Source organism: Rana temporaria, chromosome 4 (assembly GCF_905171775.1).
Source record: "Rana temporaria chromosome 4, aRanTem1.1, whole genome shotgun sequence".
NCBI classification, from domain to species: domain Eukaryota; kingdom Metazoa; phylum Chordata; class Amphibia; order Anura; family Ranidae; genus Rana; species Rana temporaria.
Window position 1 is genome coordinate 351,193,942 of NC_053492.1, and position 25,860 is coordinate 351,219,801.

At 43.4% G+C, this 25,860-nt stretch overlaps 1 protein-coding gene across 1 annotated transcript in view; it reads right to left on the bottom strand.

Moving 5' to 3' along the window:
- BIRC6 (baculoviral IAP repeat containing 6) overlaps positions 1–25,860 on the bottom strand; it is a 347,923-nt gene that overhangs the window by 306,975 nt on the left and 15,088 nt on the right. The window contains exons 5-8 of the mRNA XM_040347806.1: positions 21,101–21,212; positions 16,305–16,387; positions 11,985–12,207; positions 11,731–11,891 (exon numbers count right to left, since the gene is read on the bottom strand). Coding sequence (XP_040203740.1) covers positions 11,731–11,891; positions 11,985–12,207; positions 16,305–16,387; positions 21,101–21,212 — 579 coding nt within the window. The remainder of the gene's footprint in view (positions 1–11,730; positions 11,892–11,984; positions 12,208–16,304; positions 16,388–21,100; positions 21,213–25,860) is intronic.

Consider the following 25,860-nt stretch of genomic DNA (forward strand, 5'->3'; position numbering starts at 1 on the left):
TTCTAATTTAATGAAAATTTTTATGTTTTCAAATTATTTCTATGTAGCTAAAAGAAATGTCTTGCTTTGGCTAGCTAACAGCATGCATAAGTATCCTTGCTTTGAGGGATATTGTATGCCTTGCCCTGTTTTGTTGGTTCAGCTGCAGTTCCAATTTTGACCACATCGATAAGCGCTTTTTTGCCATTGTGCATGCACTGTATGGAATAAGTGCAGCGATGTAAGCCAGGGTTTGACAAAATTTGTTTGGAATCTAGGAGCCAGCTAAAAAAGTTAGGAGCCAGAAAACGCGCCCCGTCCCGAAAAGCTTGCGCGCAGAAGCGAACACATACGTGAGTAGCACCCGCATATGTAAACGGTATTCAAACCACATATGAGGTATCGCCGCGATCGTCAGAGCGAGAGCAATAATTCTAGCCCTAGACCTCCTCTAACTCAAAACATGCAACCTGTAGATTTTTTTTAAACTTCGCCTATGGAGATTTTAAAGGGTAAAAGTTTGTCGCCATTCCACGAGCGGACGCAATTTTGAAGCGTGACATGTTGGGTATCAATTTACTCGGCGTAACATTATCTTTCACAATAAAAAAAAAATTGGGATAACTTTACTGTTGTCTTATTTTTCAATAAAAAAAAAAGTGTATGTTCTGACGTCACCTGTGCGGGGTACATAAAAGCACCAGCTGATGTGTCACTAGGTCCTAGGAGAGTGCGCAAGACGAGCCATTTGGTTCTTGGAGTAAGGATTTCTGACTTTTTCTTCACCAACCCCTTTGGAAGCACTGTGGGAAGGTAGGCTTTGTTTTAGGCCCAATAGGGAACGCATTGTGATCCGGTCTATATGCTGGGCTTTTGCCTTTCAGTCTTTCCTATTTTTTAAATAGACTCACTGCAGTGGCAGGCTTGTCCACGGCAGCTCCCTTATTGCCCTCTGGTGGCTGTTTGGACTAATCGATGTTACCATTCTATATATTTCCAATATCAGATATAAGGTAAATTCCTTTTGCAAGTATTGTTCTTTACTTTAAAAATTGGCAATTGCTGCCTGTAGAGCAGCAAAGCCAGTATATATGCAAGCTTGTTATGGGTATGCTTTTTCTTCTTCATCTACAGAGGTATACCACAATTGGGATAATATAGAAAAATACTGAGGGGCCTCCCCTCCAACCTTTCTTCAAAAAGTAACAAAGTAAGCTGAAAAATATGGTGATAGTTTTCATTCACCATGATTTGATAGGCACTATTTTTAGTGTTGGTCTGGGACTTGTGGTATTCACTTTACACCTCTCTCATTATCGTCAGAGAGGCGTGATTTGTAAGCCAGTAGCTGGTCAGCGAATCAGGGCAAGCAGCAGCATCTCCCATTTATAGCGTCACCATTGGTGAGTTGTATACATGAATATTTTTGATGTATTTATATTTATAGCCAAAGTGTAAGCTATTTGATGGCACTTGTCACATATTATCTGTGACGGTATTACAATGATATCCCCATCAACGTTCCCTTCTTCCCAGAACGAAAATCACCCCAATATTCCACGAGGAGGAATATCCCTGGAGTCGCCCAGAAAGCCACACATGCCAAGCTTACTGCTGGAACAACACAGACTTTAATGGTTTTCTTCTCAGCTTTTTATACAGTCCAAGACATTCAAGCAACAATGAAATCTCAACCCCCCCTAATCACACACTAAGGCTAATTACTAAAACATTCTAGACAGGTCGGCACCGACCGACAATTATCATGCATCAATCATCAATAATCACTGTACATTCCTTAAACAACAAACCACCTTCACACACTTGAGTTTCCTAAGCAGACGTTTCGTCTGCTTCCAGTTTGACACCTATTAACACCTCTGAGAATCACTAGGTTTTTAGACAGGGTTATCACACAATTAAAGGCATTTCAAAAGCTAGCCTTATTTAACATATGAACAGTCTTTACAGAGAGAGATGAATCACACATGAACACCTGTTACCTCTAACCCACAGCATTAAATTAGCAGGGAGAATTAAACTGGAGCATATATAGGCAATTGCATCACAATATCTACATATTTTCAAATGTTATTTCTTTAATAATTTAGAAGCTCCTGAAGAAGCGATAATTTTGAAATCGCAAAACATGTAGAGAGCTGCTTTTAACACATCAAGGATCTAAATGGTTCGATCCAGGATTCTCTACTCTACCCAGCGTGGGATCTGTGTATAGTTTAGTTACAGCTCCACATCAAGTTCTGAGGCTATTGAGAATATTCCTTGGAAAGACCATGCGGCCCTTGTTTTGTATTATTGTAATATTTTTTCTAGATGCATCCATGTATTTATGCATTATTAAAATAGTTTTTTATTCTAATGTGCCTACAAAGTCCATTTTCTTCTGGAAAGAGACATTTTGATAAATGCTTTTTTCCCTTAATCCATATATTCTAGGATGTGGCACCTTTTTTTCATAGGGTGTTTGATTACCACCCTAGGGCAATTGTAATCAATGAAAATGGTAGCTGCGTGGCTCTCTGGCATCAACACTGAGTAACAAATATGCAGGCAAAATATCCAGAATCCCTCCCTCCCCCCCCCCCCCCCACAGATCTGCTAGAACCAAGTGGATGACGAATTTTGAAGACAAAAAGGTTAAGCATGACAGCCAGCCCACTAGGATTTGCATAAATATCAATAATGGCAGCCCTTATGATCACAGAAAAGGTTTCCATTAACAACTGAAATCCTTCCTTATCAAATGCCTAGTTTGTCACCTCAATATCCTTACCTTAGGTCAGCCTGTGGTAAGACCTTTTTACCCATTACTCAAGCCAGGGCTGGACATATTGCAGGAGCTAGGTAGCCTTTTAAAATCATAACGCAACATCAATCACCGATTAGGTTTTCACTCATAATTTTATGTTTATCGTTTCATTAAAAAGGTTATGACCATATTGCTGCTACCGGTAGAGACCTGAAGATTTCAGAAGAATGGGTCAAGAAGCCATAATCCTTCAAATTGAAGCTTTTTTAAAACTACAAATTTGTTTACTCGCATTATTGTGTGTAGTTCAAAAATTAGACTTCGTCATCCTTAAATGTGATCATTTTGTAGAAAGTTCCAACATAGAAAAGTTAGGGAACTGCTGCCTTTGTTGTCAAACAAGCGGATTCCTTAACTTAAATTCCTTAAAAAGTTCCTCAGGTTGAAGTGGCTCTACCGGACATGATTCGGGTTCCAAAACTTTAAGCTGGCGATGGGGTTTAAAGTGGTTGTAAACCTAACCACACAACTTGTACCTACAGGTAAGCCTAGTCAACGGCGCAGGCGCACTGAGCGTGACGTTTTTGTCAATGGCATTGGGGTTAATGCCGTATTTTCCACGCATGCGCGGGGACCTGCAGGTCCCACGCTAATGCGCAGGAGTGACGTCATTGCCACTCCAGCCAATCACATCGCCGATAACAGGAAGAAGATGCAAGAGGACATGGCGGCGGAGGGGAACGAGGAGGACTTCGATCTCCGATAAGTGACACATAATGAGCTCATTATGCCTTTCTCTTGCAGGTTTTTTTATTCAGTTTTTCGGGGGGGGGGGGGGGGTTACTCCCTTTTTAATGTAGAAGTGGTCTGCACAGCTTTACAGCTGCCCACCTGTGTGAATTGGCAAACACAGGGAAGGAAGGTAAATCCTCCATTTTCTCAACCCTTTTACATGTGCGATTCAGATGTGTTCCCATAGAAGGCAGAGAGCCTGGAATTCGCATCTGAACCACACCAAAATGCTCAGAAAATTCTCAGGACTCTATTGAAATTGCATTGCTGCTGCACCAGAGAAGTTTGAAACGAGCTCCACAGAAAGCCGGTGTGATTCACATGTCAGGATAATTAGATGCGGTTCAAAAGGCAACAATTTGCATATAAGTTAACAGAGCCCCATTCTTTTGCATCTCCCTGGCAGCAGGGTTTGTCTCGTTATCGCTCTTTTCTCTGTCCCTAATCCGTGTTCCCTTAGCAGAGTATCATTTTTGTTGCCTTCTCCCCTTCAGCAACAGTAAATCTTAACGGTGTCAGCTGATCGGCCTCTAGTGGCCGTTTTTAGGCACCATGATGAGAAATAGAACGGAGCATATGCAGAGCGAGCCAGGGCCTTACTGGATTTCAAACAGTATAAGCACTTATTTTTAATGTTTTACATAAATATACCTGCAGCCTGAAGTGATCCATCAAAAAGTAGCCCCTTGCTATGGGGATACTCCAGAGTTGTACATCTGACACACGTTTCAGCCCCTCCCCAGCTCTCTTCTCAGTGGCTGTGACTGACAGCAGAAGTAGACAATGGCTCCTGCCTCGCTCTCCAGTAAGGAGAGCACAAGCTGAGAGAGGGCTTGGGTAAATATAAGGGGGAGAGTGGAGGAGCTGCACACAGGTTTTTTTTGTCTTTTACCTTGCTATAGAGAATGCATTAGTGTAAAACACATTCTACCTTTAGAGACACTTTAATTTTCTGACCCAAGTTCCACTTTAACTGCTTAACGACCGCCGCATGTATATGTACGTCCACAGAATGGCACGTACAGGCATATGGGCGTACCCGTACGTCCCTGCCTTTCCGCGGGTCGGGGGTCCGATCGGGACAAACCCCCCCCCCCGCTACATGCGGCAGTCGGAAATCGTCGGGGAGCGATCCAGGACGAGGGCACGCCTTTTCGTTTCTAACCACCCCCTCGCGATCGCTCCCCAGAGCTGAAGAACGGGGAGAGCCGTATGTAAACAAGGCTTCCCCATACTTCAATGTGGCGGCTGCATTGATTGTGTCATCCTTTTTATAGGGAGACACAATCGATGACGTCAGACCTACAGCCACACCCCCCTACAGTTGTAAACACACACTAGGTGAAGCATAACTCCTTCAGCGCCCCCTGTGGTTAACTCCCAAACTGCAACTGTCATTTTCACAATAAACAATGCAATTTAAATGCATTTTTTGCTGTGAAAATGACTACGGTCCCAAAAATGTGTCAAAATTGTCCGAAGTGTCCGCCATAATGTCGCAGTCACGAAAAAAAAAACACTGATCGCCACCATAAGTAGTAAAAAAAAAAAATTTATAAAAATGCAATAAAACTATCCCCTATTTTGTAAACGCTATACATTTTGCGCAAACCAATCGAAAAACGCTTATTGCGATTTTTTTTGACCAAAAATAGGTAGAAGAATACGTATCGGCTTAAACTGAGGGGGAAAAAAAATATATGTTTTTTGGGGATATTTATTATAGCAAAAAGTAAAAAATATTGAATTTTTTTCAAAATTGTCGCTCTGTTTTTGTTTATAGCACAAAAAAAATAAAAACCGCAGAGGTGATCAAATACCACCAAAAGAAAGCTCTATTGGTGGGGAAAAAATTCAAGTTAGACTTACCGGTAACTTGTTTTCCAGAAGTCTTTCAGGACAGCACCTTGAGATATCATGATCCTCCCACTCCATCAGGAAACACCTTCTTTCATCCTTTAAAAAGGAGGCCCCTCCTTGCACTCCTCAGTTGTTATAGAGAAAACCTCCGGCCCCGGCTGGAACACACAAGCATATATGTTAGTCACAGCATAGTACATCACAAACAATAGGGCGGGTCGTTGCTGTCCTGAAAGACTTCTGGAAAACAAGTTACCGGTAAGCCTAACTTGAATTTTCCCGAGGCGTCTTTCAGGACAGCACCTTGAGAGGACCACAGAGACTTACTACCTTAGGGCGGGACGACAGCTTGTAGGACCTTCCTGCCAAAAGCCTGATCACTAGCTGAGGCGAGGTCCAACCTATAGTGTCGCACGAACGTGTGGAAACTTGACCACGTCGCTGCCCTGCAGATTTGCTCCGGCGTGGCACCAGCTCTTTCTGCCCAGGAAGTTGCGAGAGCTCTGGTCGAATGGGCACGGATACCTTCTGGCGGAGTCAGGCCTGACTGTAAATAAGCCTCCCTGATAGCCAGCTTCAGCCATCTAGCTAGTGTTCCCCTAGATGCCTGCTGACCCCTTTTGTTACCCCCAAAAAGGACAAATAAAGAATCCGAGCGCCTAAACGGGTTTGTTATTTCTAAATAATATAACAAGACCCGTTTGACATCCAAAATATGAAAAAATAATTCTTTTTCACCCGAAGGGTTAGAACAAAAAGTGGGAAGTACAATGTCCTGTACACGATTACTGTTAAAAGCCACTTTGGGCAAAAACTTAGGGTCAGTTTTAAGCACTACCCTATCTGAAAATATACATAAATAAGGCTCCTTCACTGACAGGGCCTGCAACTCGCTGATCCTACGTGCTGAGGTAATAGCGATTAAAAGTTTTAAAGGTAAGGTTCCTAACTGAAGCTTCCCCTAAGGGTTCAAAAGGCTTGCTTGGCAAAGATCTCAAGACCACAGAGTTCCCACTTCGGGAAACCCTTTAACCTTGGTAGTCTAGACCTCAAAAGAGATCTAAAAAATCTCACCACCAATGGTTCTATGGCTACAGATCTTTCCAAAAAAACTGAAAGTGCGGATACCTGTACTTTAAGGGTGCCAACAGCTAAGCCCTTATCAGCTCCCTCCTGTAAAAATTCCAGGATAGATTTTAGTTCCCTAGGGTCCTGACTCGAAGAACTACACCAAGAGGAAAAAACTTTCCAAACCTTGGTGTAAATGGCTCGGGTTACTTTCTTCCTGCTGTTGAGTAAGGTGGAAACCAAGCGGTCGGAGAACCCCTTTCCACTCAGGATTTCCCTTTCAGAAGCCACGCGGTCAAGGACAGCCGTGCCACATCTGGGTGAGAAATTGGACCCTGAACTAGGAGGTCCTGCCTGAGGGGCAGGTGCCAGTAAGGCCTGGTTGACAAGGCTAGAAGCGTTGCAAACCATGCCCTCTTGGGCCAGAATGGGGCTATGAGAATGACCGGCACACTTTCTCTCTGAACTTTCCTCAGAACTAGGGGAATTAGCTGAAACGGGGGGAAGGCAAAGCAGAGGCGGAAATCCCAGGGATGCGACAGAGCGTCTACCCCTAGGGACCCATCCCCCCGACTCAGAGAAAAGTATCTTCCTACCTGGGAGTTCTCCCTCGAGGCAAATAAGTCTACCTCTGGGAGACCCCACCTGCTGGTGATCTCTGAGAAGACCTCCGCATTCAGGGACCACTCTGACTCCCGAATCTGGTGTCTGCTTAAGAAATCCGCCACCGTATTGAAGGACCCCTTTAAGTGTAGGGCTGTCAAGGAGAGCAAATTGCTCTCTACCCAGAAGAGAATCTCTGTGGCAAGGGACAGAAGCGGAGGGCTTCTTGTACCCCCCTGCCTGTTCAAGTATGCTACTGTTGTAGCGTTGTCCGATAGGACCTGAACATGATGGCCTCTGAGAAATGGAGCAAACTCCACTAGTGCCAGGGCCACTGTCTTTAGTTCCCTCCAATTTGAGGAACGCAGGGCTTCCTCCTTTGACCACCTCCCCTGTGAAAATTTCTCTTCTAGGTGCGCTCCCCATCCCCAGGCGCTGGCATCCGTGGTGAGCCTTAGTCCCACGGGGAAGGACCACTCCAGACCCTCTGCAAGCACTCGCTGGTTTTTCCACCAGTAAAGGGATCTTACTACCCGGGCCGGTATTTTTACCCGGGTGTCCAGAGAACTGGTTTTCCGATCCCATGTCTTTAAAAGAAAAGCCTGCAGGGGCCTGAAATGTAACCTCGCCCATTGGACCGCCGGCATGGTGGAGGTCAAAATTCCTAGGGATGCCATTACCTGTCTGACCGTCAAAGACTGATGGGACTGAAGCAACCGAACAGTGTCCAAGACCTTGGATGCTTTTTCTGGGGGGAGAAAAATTCTCTGGTTCCGCGAATCCACCTGGTATCCCAGAAAACGAATCTTCTGAGAAGGAACCAGGGCGGATTTTTGAAGGTTTAAAATCCATCCTAGGGATTCCAAATGGGTTCGCGCCAGAGAAAGATCCCTCAACAATTTTTCCTCTGAGGGAGCAAAGAAGAGGAGGTAGTCCAAGTAAGGGATGACTGCTATTCCTTGTAGTCGCAGCGGGGCTAAGGCTTCGGCCAGCACCTTCGTAAAAATCCGAGGTGATGACAGCCCGAAGGGGAGGGCCCTGTACAGGAAGTGCTGAACTTGACCCCCCATCTCTACCGCCAGTCTGAGAAACGTCTGGGACTGAGGGGAGATAGGTAAGTGAAGGTACGCATCCCTCAGGTCTATCGACGCCATGTAGCAATCTGGCGTCAGTAGATTCCGGATTGAGAATATTGAATCCATTTTGAATCTCCTGTACAGGACACATCTGTTTAAGGGCTTTAAGTTTAATATCAGCCTAAACTTCCCCGTAGGTTTCCTTACTAGGAATACATGGGAATAGAACCCTCTGCCCTGTTCTACTAGGGGAACCCTGACCAACACCCCCTGCTGTTGAAGTTCCAACAACGAGGACTTTAGCGCTACGTACTTCACTGGATCCCTTGGGGCCTGGGTGACCAGAAATCTCTTTGGCGGGGTTTCTGAGAATTCTATAGCGTATCCCTGAGCTAGAGTGGTCAGTGTGTACTGGTTGTTTGATACAGCTGACCACTGCGGAAGGAACCCCTGTAACCTCCCGCCTACCCTCAGGGTCGAGTCATTGCGGCTTATTGGCCGGCGCAGGAGGATGGAAAGGACTCCCTTTCCTTTGCCCTTCTGCGCTGCCCAGTTCCTTTTTCCTTGCGGTCTTTTCCCCTTATCCTGCCGCTTAAAGGCCCGAAAAAAACGCTTGGGAGGGGGTTCTTATTTTTGACCGGGAAGGCCTTCTTGTCGGCCGTCCTGTCCAGGATACTATCCAGTTCAGGGCCGAAGAGAAGATCCCCAGAAAACGGGATTCCACACAGCTTGCTTTTGGAGGCTGTGTCACCAGGCCAGGTCTTGAGCCATAAAGCCCTTCTGGCTGAGTTGGCTAAAGCAGCGGATCTAGCGGACATTTTGATCGCCTCGGCCGAGGCATCTGCCATATAGGCTACGGCTGCAGAAATGGTAGAAAAAGAGTCCAAAATGTCCTGTTTTGGGGAGTCTGCCTCAATATGAGCTTTGAGTTTGTCTAACCAGAACTCTAAGTTGCGTGCCACACAGGTGGTAGCCATGGCAGGCTTGAGGTTCACCATAATAGACTGCCAGGCTTTTTTAAGGAGAAGATCCATTCGCTTATCCATCGGGTCCTTCAGGATCCCCATATCCTCAAAGGATAAATCTGTGGACCTAGACACCTGGGAAAAAGCTGCGTCGAGTTTAGGAATTTTGTTCCACACGACTGATGGATCTTCTCCAAAGGGAAACCTCCTCTTGTGGGATTTTGAAAAAAATGGTTTCTTTTCTGGGTCCTGCCATTCCCGCAAGATTGTTTCGGAGATGACCGGGTGAACTGGAAATGTACGCCCCTTGGGCTCGCAGAGACCGGCATACATGCGATCGTGCAGGCTTAAGTCCCTCTTTTCCTCACCGAGACCTAAAGTGGCATAAATAGCCCTGAGGAGGCCATCCACATCCTCCAGGGACAACTTAAATTTTGAGGGAGGCTCTATTTCTTCCTCATTTTCAGAGTCCTCACTAGAGGGGGCCTGAGGCTGACTATCCCTGGACCCCTCGTTATCAGAGGGCCTAGGAGCCCACCCTGTCTCCTGAGAAGACTGTGATGTGGAGGGCTGAGAAATGGTGACAGGAGCTAGCGACTCTCTCATAGTCTGAAAGGTGGCCAAAAGCTCATCTTTGACAGAAGCCATCAATTCCTCTCTGACTGAGGCCGACTCCTTCTGTACTAAGGCTGCTATACATGCCTTACACCAAGGCTTCTTCCAACTTTCCCCCATTTTCTCCTTACAAGAAGGGCATCTCTTTTTTCAGGTTTGACCTAAAAAAAAGGAACAGGGAGAGAAGAAAAAAAAATATAGGGGGATCCAGCATGAGACCCGGTCTCAATAAACAAACATGACCCCCCCCTCACCTAGGTGCACTTAGGAAACAAAAGGTGTCCACCCGTGCCCTGACAGGCCCCCATGCCACTGGAGGGAAAAAGTGAAGAGACCGAGAGAGAAATCCCAAAAAGGAGAGAACCCTCACCCCTGGGGAAAACACAGACTCACGTTGCTGCTTCCCGCCGAGGTCCTGCTGGTGCCCGTGCCTGTCTCCACCGCTGATGCATCTGCAGTCTCCATCGCAGGAATCAGCGTTTCTCTGTGGCATCCACGGCGCTTCCCGGACTCCAATAGCGCCGCTGCCCCGGACCAGGAAGCGGAAGTAGGCTCCAGCGTCCGCCCTACCCCTCCTCCTGGCGCGCCGGAAATGACGCGCCTCTCCGGCGACCAGGCTACGCCAAAATGGCGCTGCCCCGCAAACACGAGGCACCTTACGATCGCCGAAGGCTGGCTCCACTGAGCACCGGGAGAGAGAGGAGCCCGACTACCATCACCGCCGCGCGGGCGGTACGGGAGAGCGGACAGTCCCTGAAAAAAAGGTAAGAGGAAAGAGTCCGTTTCTCAGGCAGCACCTGAGACATCAGACCCTTCCCAAGAAGATGCTCCCTCCGGAGGAGGAAACACAAAAACTGAGTGCAAGGAGGGGCCTCCTTTTTAAAGGATGAAAGAAGGTGTTTCCTGATGGAGTGGGAGGATCATGATATCTCAAGGTGCTGTCCTGAAAGACGCCTCGGGAAAAAGGGCGTCAATTTTGTTATGGGAGCCACGTCACACGACCGCGCAATTGTCTGTTAAAGCGATGCAGTGCCGAATCGCAAAACCTGGCCTGGGCATTTAGCTGCCTAAAAGGTACGGGCTTAAGTGGTTAAGTTCGTACACTTTCACGCTTGTGGGATAAAAAAAAAATCACGATAGAAAAAAACTGTCATAACTTGTTTAAGGGCATTTGATGTCATTTAAAGACATGCGAAAGTGCTCCATCTGCATAATCTGAAGGATTTTGCAGAGAACATACGGCAGGACAAGGGAAGCTCAACAATACACTTTTTTTTTGTAAAGCATGCAATTCTGCCACAGTGTGGAGTATTTTCAGTGAAGTCCTACAGTGAAGGGATAATACTGATATTATTAAAAATAGGCCTGACAGTGTATACTGGGCCTCCTTTCCACCTCTGAGGCTGACAAATACCTTCATATGTTTTTTTTTTGTTTTGTTTTTTTACAAGAGTCGCTGTTTATGGCCATAATGCCGATTGCCAAAGCCTGGATTAAAGAGTTACCCTCAACCATCCAACAATGGATTGGGGTCATCAATACTACCCTTCCCTATAAAAATAAATATCTGGGACAGGTGGTTGGAGGATGCCTCTGCCTGAATGTCGAGGAGTAAACCCACCACTCTGCATAATCATAATAATTTAGCGTACTCCAACACATGCATTTCCTAACTTGTTCGGATACATCTGGTCTTGCCTGTATGTATTGTGGCTATGGATATATTGTGGCTATGGATGCTCTCCTTACATTCACTATCCTCAACATGTATGGTGTTCTGCTGTACCCAGCTTACATGCCAAACTCACCCTCAATGCCTCCTGCTCTGCATGAGAATGTCATTATGTGTGTCAAGTATGGTGCCTGTTCCATCACTAGATGTATGCCATTTTTTATTGTCACACTGGCCTTTACAAATAAAAGCATTTCAAAACATAAAAGTCAATGTAGGCTACAACTAGATTCTCCCTTAGTTTTTTCAGCATCATATTTATTGTCTTACCTGTCACCTTCTAATTTTGGGATATCAGAACAGCTGGATGAACCTTCTAACCATGCCAATGTCGGCCTCGGAGGTTCTACTGTGGTAGTGGAATCTCCAGAGAGAACCAATAGCTGAACGATAACAGGGTCATATGGGTTTACCTCAAATTTTAAGTGCACCTAAAAAATAAAAAAATAAATGGAAAAATTGTATTACAAGCAAAATAGCAGTTCAAGACTTTCAGAACATATAGTTTATAAAAATGCTAATACCTTCATGAGTTTTGAGACATCCCAGACACAGATTTTGCCTCTTTTTGTTGCTGCAGCTAGAAAGTGAGGACAATTCCCCACCCCAAAACAGGTTATTCGATCAGTGCCATCTGTGCAAGGGAACTGGGCAGGACATGTGGCAAGGGTGACGGATAGGGGTACATTCTGCGTGTGTTCACCCTTCACAAATGGACAATTTGGAGAATGCCTCTCATGCTCTGACCTGTAAAGAAGAAAAAATAAATAAATAAATCTTTGGAAAACAGCCATACCACAGTAGATATAATTCCAAGTTAAAGATGATAAATGTATTTTAAACAAACAGACAGTTGTCCAGATACTGCATGTATTAGTACAGGAATATAAAGTGTCGAAAGAAAGAAAGAAAAAAAAACTGTCCTGAAGGGAAATACAGAGCTGCTGTTGCTGCCATAAAAATGCTGGATGTCAGAAGATTTGCTGGCTAAATCATTTTAAGTCACTTACTGAAGCCACATATGCAGGTATGATTTCACTTGCTGCATACTTGTTTTGGGTCATTGACTATACCCTAGATGACGTCTTAGTTGACAACAATCACTACTCTTTGTGATCTCATTATACACATTGCCTGTATCCATCTACATAGATGCAAGTGCATTACTTTATTCAATAAAACCTTAGTTAAGGATTTTATGCTATGTGGCGATTTCTTCCTTCTATGATGCTTCTTATGATTGGTGGAGCCTAAGGCCTCGTACACACGATCGGTTAAACAGAGGACAACGGTCTGATGGACCGTTTTCATCGGTCAAAACCGATCGTGTGTGGGCCCCATAGGTTATTTAACCATTGGTTAAAAAAAGCCAACTTGCTTTAAATTTAACTGATGGATTCCTAACCGATGGGGAAAAAAAATGATCATTGGTAGGCACAACCATCGGTTAAAAATCCATGCATGCTCAGAATCAACGCATGCTTGGAAGCATTGAACTTCGCTTTTTTTCAGCACGTCGTGTTTTACTTCACCGCGTTCTGACACGATCGTTTTTAACAGATGGTGTGTAGGCGCGACGAACCATCAGTCAGCTTTATCGGTTAACCGATGAAAACGTTCCATCCTCATCGGATGGACTGATCGTGTGTACGCAGCATAAGACCTCTTGGACGCTGGGTCTGTGTTGCTGTGCATCCCTTATGCTGGTTCCTGTGAACTCCAAACCTCTCCAGTTTTTCCGCTTGTTGGGCTCCTTGCTGATGGCAGGGGGCCCACACGATTTGGTAAGAGTACCTGATCATCTTGTCTGGTGGTGGCTGCACACTGGATGGTGAATTATTTCCATGGTGGTTTCCTTTCACAGAAGCAGAACATGAATTATCTACCATTTTTTGAACCGTTATTAATTTTAAGTCTTTTACCGATTTGGACGCATCTCCAGATTCACATTTAAAAGGACATTGTGATTTATTAATGATTTTGCAAAATTTTTTCTTTTCATCACATCTACCTACAATTGTTGTAGGTGCCAGTCATTGGCCATTGTTTTTGATACATTAGAGTTGCACTGACACCAATTGTTTGCACATTTATTCTCATTTAGCGCTGCACTTTATTTCTCATTCACATTACACCATTTGTCTAATTGTAGTGCCAGTAGCTTGCCAATTTTGATTGTTGGCGCATTAATTCCTATAATTTTCATGGACTCAAACTATTGAAGGCAGAGACTGCCAAAGATTCAAGGTAGAGGTCAGCAAAAGCAGCTTCTATATCCCTATTTTATAGGCTCTTTATTAACTACTCCAAAATGACAAAGACTTCAGAAAAAATAAAAAATTCTCAAGGATACAGTGCTCACCATAAACGAGTACACCCCAACAGATTGGTCAGAAAAGCTTTACTTTTAGAATCAATATTTTTCTATGGGACACTATACTACAAAATACTCCCACAAATGCGGGCCATTGATTGGAACCAAGATTTGTTGATTTGTTTGCTTGCACGCACAAAAAAGTATTTTTCCTAATAAAAAGCTACAGTTTAAACAAAGTCCTAATTAACAAGAACTCAACTACAGGCACAAAAACCCTAAAGAATAAAATGGTAGTCGTTGCAATACTTTGTCACACCGTATTTGCACAGCAGTCTTACAAGCACAATTTTTGGGGTTAATATACACCTTTTAAAATAAAAAAATAAAACTGTAAAGTTAGAGATAGATATAGATATACAGTGCCTTGCGAAAGTATTCGGCCCCCTTGAACTTTGCGACCTTTTACCACATTTCAGGCTTCAAACAGATATAAAACAATTTTTTTTTGAAGAATCAACAAGTGGGACACAATCATGAAGTGGAACAAAATTTATTGGATATTTCAAACGTTTTAACAAATAAAAAACTGAAAAATTGGGCGTGCAAAATTATTCAGCCCCTTTATTTTCAGTGCAGCAAACTCTCCAGAAGTTCAGTGAGGACCTCTGAATGATCCAATGTTGACCTAAATGACTAATGATAAATAGAATCTACCCGTGTGTAATCAAGTCTCTGTATAAATGCACCTGCACTGTGATAGTCTCAGAGGTCCGTTTAAAGCGCAGAGAGCATCATGAAGAACAAGGAACACACCAGACAGGTCCGAGACACTGTTGGAGAAGTTTAAAGTCGGTTTTGGATACAAAAAGATTTCTCAAGCTTTAAACATCCCAAGGAGCACTGGCACAAGAGATAATATTGAAATGGGAGTATCAGACCACTGCAAATCTACGAAGACCTGGCTGTGCCTCTAAACTTTCAGCTCATACAAGAAGACTGATCAGAGATGCAGCCAAGAGGCCCATGATCACTCTGGATGAACTGCAGAGATCTACAGCTGAGGTGGGAGACTCTGTCCATAGGACAACAATCAGTTGTATAACTGCACAAATCTGGCCTTTATGGAAGAGTGGCAAGAAGAAAAAAAATTCTTAAAGATATCCATAAAAAGTGTTGTTTAAAGTTTGCCACAAGCCACCTGGGGGACACACCAAACATGTGGAAGAAGGTGCTCTGGTCAGATCAAACCAAAATCGAACTTTTTGGCAACAATGCAAAACGTTGTGTTTGGCGTAAAAGCAACACAGCTCATCACCCTGAACACACCATCCCCACTGTCAAACATGGTGGTGGCAGCATCATGGTTTGGGCCTGCTTTTCTTCAGCAGGGACAGGGAAGATGGATGGAGTCAAATACAGGACCATTCTGGAAGAAAACCTGATGCAGTCTGCAAAAGACCTGAGACTGGGACGGAGATTTGTCTTCCAACAAGACAATGATCCAAAACAAAGCAAAATCTACAATGGAATGGTTCACAAATAAACATATCCAGGTGTTAGAATGGCCAAGTCAAAGTCCAGACCTGAATCCAATCGAGAATCTGTGGAAAGAACTGAAAACTGCTGTTCACAAACGCTCTCCATCCAACCTCACTGAGCTTGAGCTGTTTTGCAAGGAGGAATGGGCAAACATTTCAGTCTCTCGATGTGCAAAACTGATAGAGACATACCCCAAGCGACTTACAGCTGTAATCGCAGCAAAAGGTGGCGCTACAAAGTATTTAATTCAAGGGGGCTGAATAATTGTGCACGCCCAATTTTTCATTTTTTTTTTTTTTAAGTTTGAAATATCCAATACATTTCGTTCCACTTCATGATTGTGTCCCACTTGTTGTTGATTCTTCAAAAGAAATTACTTTTATATCTTTATGTTTGAAGCCTAAAATGTGGCAAAAGGGTCGCAAAGTTCAAGGGGGCTAAATATATATATATATATATAGTAAAAGATAATGTTACGCTAAATAAATGGATACCCAACATGTCATGCTACGAAATTGTGCCCGCGCTTAGAATGTCGACAAACTTTGACCCTTAAAAATCTCCATAGGCGACGTTTAAAATGTATACAGGTTACCAGTTTTGCAGTTCTTTTGCTAGAATTATTGATCTCGCTCTAACACAGCGATATCTCAAATGTGTGGTTTGAACAGTTTTTATATGAGAACACGACCAACGTATGTGTTCTTTTATATGCACGATCTGGGCAGGGCACTTTAAATTTGTATTTTTTTCCCCCCCTTATTAATTTTGCTTTTTAATTTTTACACTGTCCTTTAAAAAAAAAATTGGATGAACATCCCTTATAATAGAAACAAAGCATGACAGGACAATAAAAATTTAAAAAAAATGGAATTTCACATCAATACCAAAATTGCAAGTGAAAAAGGCAACATGCTCAAAACAACACACATTAAACAGTAAACAAAATAAAAAACAAAAAACAACTTGCAACCAAGATTTAACTTACCAAGGTTCATCAGTAGGTTCCCAACAGACTAAACATACGCTACAAGTAAAACACATTGCACGATCATCTCCTGAGGATGCGGGCTGTCAAGATATAAAATAAAAATTCTTAAAATTTAAAGTACAATTTTATACCTATAAAAAAAGACAATGAAAAAGGACATTGGCTTTTTACATTGACTACGTAAATTTTTTTTAAAACCGAGCTGCATTTAAAGTATAAAAAGACTGTACTTAAACACTGAAAAGGTTGGTTCGGCAGTTGCTGGGCGACTTTTGGCCCATGTGTACAGCTTACGATCGAACGAGCATGCTGGAAAACCAGCAGCTGATCTGGATCCGATCAGTACTTGTAGCCAATAGCTTAGCTGCAAGCGCTGACCAGCGTGTTCATTGACAGGTTCCCCCCCCCCCCCCCCCCATCAGAAGACAATAGCACAGTGGGGGATATTGTGCAATCAACTTAAGTTTTGTCAAAATTATGTAAATACGGCACCTACTTAATCTAACCCATCAGTTTGCATCCAATAAGGCAGGTCCTTGCACCACATAATCTTTAGTAGATTGTACAGAAAAAGACAAGGGTGGGACTTTGAATGAAATATTCATCCGAGGAGAAAACCCCCCTTTCCTGTGCTACATGAGAGGCTGGGGAGATGCCCATTTCCGTGTCGACGTCACGCCTCCGGCGTCATGCACGCTGCGTCACTTGTGGTGCTGGCGTGCTTGCACTGTTTGCACTGTCTGGCGCCACCTCCTCTTCTTGTTGGCCGCCGAACGTGCCGTTGGTGGATCCTCCCCTCATACCCGCAGTGAGTATTATTTCTCCCCTGGTTTAGTTGGTCCCCTTTTAGTGGACATGTCCATGGATATGCTTGTAGCACCAATTTTTTTTTCACACCTACACCTATTTAGGTACCTTTTAATCTTCACTCTGCTACTCTCTTCTACCCATTTTTTCACCATGGGTTACCACACCTCTTTGTTTATGGTATATTACCTCAGTATTGCGGCTGGTCTACTATTTACATTGTTACCACAATGTATCTTACCTCACACTATATTATATACCACACTGTCTTTACTCATTGGTCCCTGCTACATTGTACTTTTTTTCTCTCTATCTATTTCTATTATATATGTTCTGAACACTTCACGGTTCTTACTATTGTACATTTTTTTTCCTCTGTAGATGGTTACACCTATGGAAGACCCATCCCCAATCTCTATCCATGGAGGTCCCTTTTTAGGAACCCCAACTTTTCACCGGCTTTCCAGCCTGCATGGTGGGGCAATCCACCTCAGCTCCCGTGGGCTGTTCTTTCCGATCGGGCCCCCCACCTTCTACGCCTATACCCATAGCCACAGGCATACCTGAAAGTTACTTTAGAAATTGTTATTTCTCTATTTCGCCCTCCTTCCCCATACACATTCAGTTTACCTATCTACCCTGAATCTTATTGCTTTGATTTTTATAGACTCCTACTTCATATCTGCTCCTGAAGAGTGGCAGTAGCCACGAAACGTGTTGAGCCAATAAGATGCCTCCTCACATACATACTGCTACTGCATCACCTACTACCTCATACATCCATTGGAATTTACCAACCAATCCCGGTCATAATTATGGAGATTTATTTTAAGGGAACTGGTTTTGTTCAATAATTTTTTACAAAATTTACCAAATATGCTTACTGTGAGCCAATTAGATGCCCTTTTGCATATATATGGTAATACCATTACTACCAACCAGTCCCTATACCAAGTGGACTGTGCCAGCTTATGTAAATTTAGTATTTTTTACCATGGAGACACGTTTCAATGAATTGACCTCCCTCTTTTTTACTGTTTTTATATATGAATCAAAGATGTTACTATACTCTAATACCATTGATATAGAAGTATGTACTATTCAACTTTTGACTAATATACTAGGTGTGTTATGTCATTGTTTTTGTTTTGGTTTTTTTTGCGAATAAAAAACTGATTGTCAATTGTTGTCATGCAATGCTCTCATGTAATGTTTTTGGTTCTATCGGATTAGATATCGGCCATATTCTATTGTTCGGTGTTTTCTCCTGGGATGCATGTTTCATTCAAAGTCCCACCCTTGTCTTTTTCTGTTCAAGTTGCCGGGGATGGAGGTGCTCGGCTAATGCCCGGCGCCTCATGTAAAGTCCCAACCTTTTTAGTTTTCCATATTCTTTAGTAGATTGTACCAAATTGTAACCTGTGTGGTGAGCTTAAAACACTAGCAAAAACTGAAGCATGCTGGAAGGAAGGGTTATACCTTAGTGGCCAACAACTTTTTGTTAGTGTCCACCCAGTTCCAGTAGGTAACAGCATAACCCAATTGTCTCAGATTAACTAAATCGCAGAGGGAGAAAGATTGTCATATATATTTTAGCTGAAGATTGGCATGAAGAGTTTATAGTCACTCCCTTTCTGGGAAGAACGATAACATTTTAACAAAATGTTACTACTGTCACACAAAGCTTGCTAGGAATTTTCCCATCTGCCTCTGATATGTTGGCGCTGCCATTAAAATCAAGGTACACAACATTAACCACTTAAAGACCTCAGGTGTTTTTCAGATTTGGTGTTTGCAAGACTAAAACATTTTTTTCTGCTAGAAAATTACTTAAAACCCCCAAACATTATATATTTTTTTTTTCTAACACCCTAGAGAATAAAATGGCGGTCATTGCAATACTTTTTGTCACACCGTATTTGCGCAGCAGTCTTACAAGCGCACTTTTTTTGGAAAAAATTCACTTTTTTGAATTAAAAAATAAGACAACAATAAATTTGGCCCAATTTTTTTATACATTGTGAAAGATAATGTTACGCCGAGTAAAATGATACCCAACATGTCACGCTTTAAAATTGCGCCCGCTCGTGGCATGGCGTCAAACTTTTACCCTTAAAAATCTAGATAGGCGACGTTTAAAAAATTCTATAAGTTGCATTTTTTGAGCTACAGAGTAGCTCTAGGGCTATAATTATTGCTCTCGCTCTAACGATCGCGGCGATACCTCACTTGTGTGATTTGAACACCGTTTTCATATGCGGGCGCTACTCACGTATGCGTTCGCTTCTGCGCGCGAGCTCGTCAGGACGGGGCGCTTTAAAAAAAATTTTTTTTTGTTTTCTTATTTAATTTTATTGATTTTATTATTTTTTACACTAAAATATAAAAAAAAAAATAATGATCACTTTTATTCCTATTACAAGGAATGTAAACATCCCTTGTAATAGAAAAAAGCATGACAGGTCCTCTTAAATATGAGATCTGGGGTCAAAAAGACCTCAGATCTCATATTTAGGCTTAAATGCAAAAAAAAAAAAAAAAAAGGAAAATTTGTCATTTAAAAAAATGACAGAAAAAAAATTGTCTCTTTAAGAGGCTGGGCGGGACTGACGTTTTGACGTCACTTCCGCCCAGCAGAGCTATGAGGACGGGTGGGGGCCATCTTGCCCTCACTCAAGTCCTCACTCTCCTGGCGGCAGCATCGGATCTCCTCCGCCGCTACCGACGGCTCCGGTAAGCGGCGGAGGGCGCGGAAAAGCGGCGGGAGGGGGGGGGGCCCCTCTCCCGCCACCGATAACGGCGATCTCGCGGCGAATCCGCCGCGGAGACCGCCGTTATCGTTTACACGGCCGCCAGCTGAAAACATGGATATCTCAGTTGTGGCAGCAGCTGCTGCCGTTACTGAGATATCCATGTTTAAAAAGAGGACGTACATATACAGTGGGGGGTCCTTAAGTGGTTAATATTTGATTAAACTTAAAACCATTCTACAATACAACCTTTACCATCTATCATGATGGTCATGTCATAACTTAGTGCAACAACCCACAGATATCTATCAATAAAAAATAAGATCTGTGAAGAAAATCAATTTTCAGACTCTTCATGATAGGCGAGAGACAGATTATTCCCAAGCACTAGAAATCAGAAATGATCCCTACCTTGGGGGAAGGGTTTGAAGCTCTGAATGACATTATGCTGATGAAGCAAATGTTTGCGCAAAACAAAAATAAGGGCGAAAAGTTCAGAGCCTTGTGAAACACATGACCAATTTAAATCGGAAGCCCTAAATTTAAAGCACACATCTCCCATGGATCTCCCAACCCTATTGCGCTTTGATCAAATATTACCCCATACCAGACAGGATGCAATCCTCTGGCTGACCCACAACACCCTCCCTAATCAATCCCCTCTTGCGTCTTCAATTACTCACCCATATCATCTCTCCCCCTCTTCTCCTACATAACTTATTATCCATTCTTTCTCACTGCAGTAATTCAAAAGTAATCGTCATCTGTTATAAACTGTATTTAAAATATCTACTCTACTTGGAAATCACTGAAGTTGCCTCCTAACCAAGCCTATGAACCGACTATTGAAAAAGTCAAATCTATTTCCAAGTCTTACTGCATGGTTTATTCTCATGTCTCCCACCCTCTCTAAATAAAATCTAAAAACAATTTTAGATAGCATACCCATCCGTTACCCTTCAAAACCTAAGCAAATTAATCTACACCTCAATTAGGTCTACACCACACTAGCAAAGTAGAGTGCTGCTTCAATTGGAATGTCCAAGGTTCTGCAAGATCATAAGTGAAATGCTGCTTTGCATTCGGAGGTTACGAGGAGAATATCGCTGTAGTAGCCCTACTGTTGAAACAGTGTTGTGCAACACCTCAGGTCCTACTGTACATACACTTTGTGCATGAGAGCCAATTAGTCCATGCAGTTTGAGGTTTATAGTCTAAACTGCTTAACCATCTTACCTGATGATAAAAACCGGCTTGAGCCATGGGATCTGGCTGAGCCCATCTGTAACCAACATGAGGCCATGATGTGAAGGTCTCTCGCCTGTTTGCTTCACTATACATCAAGGACCTACAGAATACATAAGAAAAAAAGTGCTTATGAGCATACAGTTTGCAAAAACAAAAAAAGATAAAACCCACGGTAATATAAAAATCTATAGTGTCCAGTAAATTAACATCTTGAATCTATCCTATTACAGTATGTGCTTGCTTGGTTCATGTGGAAGTCTCAAAACTAAACATCAAAATAAAAATGTAAGTTTATTTACACATTACAGTTGATAATATCATGCACTAAAACATCCCAAAGCCCAAATAGACACAATTTAAGGGCAGCTTGTAAACAGCTTCTGCAACCATTAACCTGTGCAGAACCTGTTCCAGGGCAAATACGCTGAGGACACCGATCGGACATACAGAGGTCATGAAGTGAGAATGCTGTATGAGGATGGGCAGCAGGAGCAGAGCCGAGCCGATTGAGAAGCCATGCAGAGTGGCAGAGGAGTGCATTGGGAGTTGAGCAGTGAACGGTTTTGAATCAAAAGTGGCAGAAGTGGATCGCTGCAGCTGGGACTGCTAACCCTGACTGAGTAACTGGGAGCCAGGGCTGTGGAGTCGGTAGATAAATGTTCCGACTCCTCAGTTTTATGTACTTCCGACTCCGACTCCTCTGTATTAATATGCGAATGTATTTTATACATTCCTTGAGGGAAAGAAACGCAACCTACCACAGGACTACTGGCTGGGAAGCCAACAGTCTACTGTATTGCACAGTTTAAGCAAAAGACAAACACAATGAAAACAATCAAGTGGCTGGATAGTAGCAGCAGGCATAAACATCAGGAACAGGATCTTTACCAGTTCAAAAATACAAACCACATTATTTGGTTGTTTTAGAACAAAAACAAAGCTTATCTATAATGAACCAAAAACAAAATCTGTAAAACCTAGAAATGGTTTATATTAATCTTGAAATGTAGTTCTAGGCTTAGCAAATGCAAATCAATTCAATGTAGAGTTCTAAGGAAGAGAATTGCCTCTGCCAGATCCTCTTTCATAGAGGCTCTTAAGTCAGACTTTATTATTTTTAGGGCTGAAAATAATCTTTCGACACCGACTTGGGTGGGTGGCAGTAACTATTCTGGCCACATCACTAACGATCTCTGGATAAACAAGGATGGCTTCTTCAACAGTAAGTTTTGATGAGCGATCATACTTTTCAACTTCTTTTAGTGCTTTATAAAACTCCTGTTGGAATTTTTTTTATTTGGACACTTGCTGGTTCTCTAACATGCGTTCCCTGTAAAAGCAGAACACAACACTATGGAAAGTATAAGTATTGCAGCTCCGAATTGTGCGTTGCGTGCCATATAGTGAAGCACATGAAAAGCATGCTTCTTCATGGTCACTTAACGTGTTCGTTTTGCGGTTACGTGAGGCACTGCATGCATTGGTCTTTATTCTTACAGTAGAGAAGTCATTAATTATAACTTTTTGTGAATTGGGACATTTAAACTTGCTTTTTTTTTTTTTTATTCCAATCTAAATTTAGTAGGAGTCGGAGTCGGTGCATTGTTTGCCGACTCCAGGTACCCAAAATTTCCCCCGACTCCTCGACTCCGACTCCACAGCCCTGCTGGGAGCATTGAGTCCTGAGGGCTGAGTAACTGGAAGCATTGCATGTATTGAGGGCTGTGAGTGACTGGGGCACTGGAGTAGAGGCACTGTGAGCAGAATGAATAGAGGATGCAGGGGGATCAGTAAACAGGATAATTAGAAGCGGACGCCTAAAGCCGTGTGAGCTGCAGCAACAGGAAAGGATGCCAAAGACCATGAGATAGGGAGAAGGAGGCAAGGACGCCAGGGATCACGTGGAAAGTGAGCAGGAGCAGGGATAAACCATCAGTGAAGAGGAGCAGGAGCAGAGAATGCCATGTGACCAGGGAGCAGGAGGAGAGGATGACGGGTGCTGTGCGATCAGTGAGCAGGAGATCCATAAAAAGCTAGAAAACAACTAGTGCTCAAAATAAAATAAATAGAGTCAGGAAGAAAGACAAAACACAAATTTGTGTAAAATATAATTCCAAATCTTGTGTGGATTTATCCCCATTACATTAATGTGTACTGATGAGAAACAGGAACAATGGTATGACTTTGTGCACATTGTGCAAAAGTACACATCCAGTGAAGGCGGGGGCAAGGTTACGGGAGTGGATAGGCAGATACTGGTGGTAGGGGACTCTATAAAGGAGGACTGATAGGACAAATGACAAAGTCCATGAAAGCCAAATATGTGGTTTACCAGGTGTTCAGGTTAAGCAGATCGGATGGATCGTTAGGTGGGGCTGGGGAAGACCCGGCTGTCATGGAGCATATTGGTACCATAGAAAAAGTCAGGAGGAAGATGGTGTCCTAAATGGATTTCATGAACATAGGAGCTATATTTGGGGGGAGTATTTTTAGAAATACTGCTTGTACCTCAAGCCACACCAGAGAGGCAGCAGGAGCTCATGGAACTTAAAGCGGAGTTCCACCCTGAAAAAAAAAAAAATTGCACCAAAAATCCCCAAAAAAAAAAAAAAAAAAAAAAATAGTTACTTACCCTAAATAGCTGTTGCTATGCGGAAGTGCAGAATCTGCCTCTTCATCTTCCGCAGTAGATTCTCTTCCTCGGTTTCTTCTTGTTAATGGGGCGCGCTGCATTCTGGGAACTGTGTGTATCCCAGAAAGCAGCTGGCCCATTCACAAAGCGGCACGCTGCTCGCGCATGCGCAGTAGGAAATGGGCAGTGAAGCCGCACGGCTTCACTGCGTTTCCCTTACTGTGGATGGCGGTGCTTGGAGCTGCCAGGATCATGGATCGGCCTCGGCGAGGGCCGACATCGCTGGCGACTAGGACGGGTAAGTGTCCTTATTAAAAGTCAGCAGCTACAGTGTTCGTAGCTGCTGACTTTTAATTATTATTATTTTTTTTAACGGACCTCCGCTTTAGGACCAGCGCACAAATGATATATGATGGCATTGCTGGGCAGATGGACATCCCCTTTAAGATGCGTCATTGTGGGGGGCACCCGTCGCAAGCTCAGTGAGCCCGACCGCAGGACTCGATGTCCGCGGCGATACCCGCGATCGTCTCACAGAGGAAGAACGGGGAAATGCTGATGGAAACACTACTGCAAAAACGCTGCTCATTTTACAGCTTGCGCTACTGCAGTTTTTAGAACGTCCAGTGTGCATGAGGCCAAAAGTGTAAGCTGGAGTTTGTCTTCAGTTAGTGCGATTACATCTACCAATACATTACACACTACCCTCCCCTCCCACACCAGCAATGCTGCTGTGTTTCCTATGCTCATTCTTCCAGAGTTGTGTCTCTCCAATTCAGAAGGTGTGGTACTGGCCAGATCACCAGGTTAAAATAGAGGAGAAACAAGCCAAAGTAAAGAAAACGTATGCAGCCACCACATAATGATTGGGTTTAATACTGCTTTAAAATTGTTAGATTAAATTACATTACAATAAGTGTTACATTTAGTTATTACAAAATTCATTTTTAACCAGTTCCCGACCCGCTCATGTACATATACGTCAGCAGAATGGCACGGACAGGCACATCAACGTACCTGTACGTGCCCTGCTTGACTAGGGCACGTACCTGTACGTGCCCTAGTTAACCCTTTCACCCCCCTTTTGCCAGCGTCACTAAGCGATCGTTTTTCTGATCGCTGTATTAGTGTCGCTCGTGCCACTAGGTAGCTAGTTTTTTTTTTAGGTTCGCCGCCATGTTTTTATAGCGTTAGAAAATTTATGGGGGTACCTAACGCTATAAAAACATGGCGGCGAACCTCAAAAAAAAACTAGCTACCTAGTGGCACGAGCGACACTAATACAGCGATCAGAAAAACGATCGCTTAGTGACGCTGGCAAAAGGGGGGTGAAAGGGTTAACTAGGGGGTGATCAAGGGGTTAAAACCTTTATTGGGGGGGGGGGGGGTAGGGGGCTACCCTGGACCTAACACTTTTAACCCCTTGATCACCTCCTAGTTAACCCTTTCACCCCCCTTTTGCCAGCGTCACTAAGCGATCGTTTTTCTGATCGCTGTATTGGTGGCGCTCGTGCCGCTAGGTAGCTAGTTATTTTTTGAGGTTCGCCTGCCAGGTTTTTATAGCGTTAGGTACCCCCATACATTTTCTAATAAAGGTTTTAACCCCTGATTGACCCAAAAGTTAACCCTTTTAACCCCTATTACCGGCGTCACTAAGCAATCGTTTTTCTGATCGCTGTATTAGTGCCGCTAGGTAGCTAGTTATTTTTTGAGGTTCCCCCGCTAGGTTTTTATAGCGTTAGGTACCCCCGTACATTTTCTAATAAAGGTTTTAACCCCTGATTGCCCCTAGAGTTAACCCTTTCACCCCCCTATTGCCAGCATCACTAAGCGATCATTTTTCTGATCGCTGTATTAGTGTCGCTGGTGCCGCTAGGTAGCTAGTTAGTGCCAGTAACGCTTACACCCACGCGCAAAGCATACTCCCCTCATATGTGGAATTACACCCCAAAATACATTCTGCTGCTTCTCCTGAGTACGGGGATACCACATGTGTGAGACTTTTTGGGAGCCTAGCCGCGTACGGGACCCCAAAAACCAATCACCACCTTCAGGCTTTCTAAGGGTGTAAATTTTTGATTTCACTCCTCACTACCTATCACAGTTTCGAAGGCCA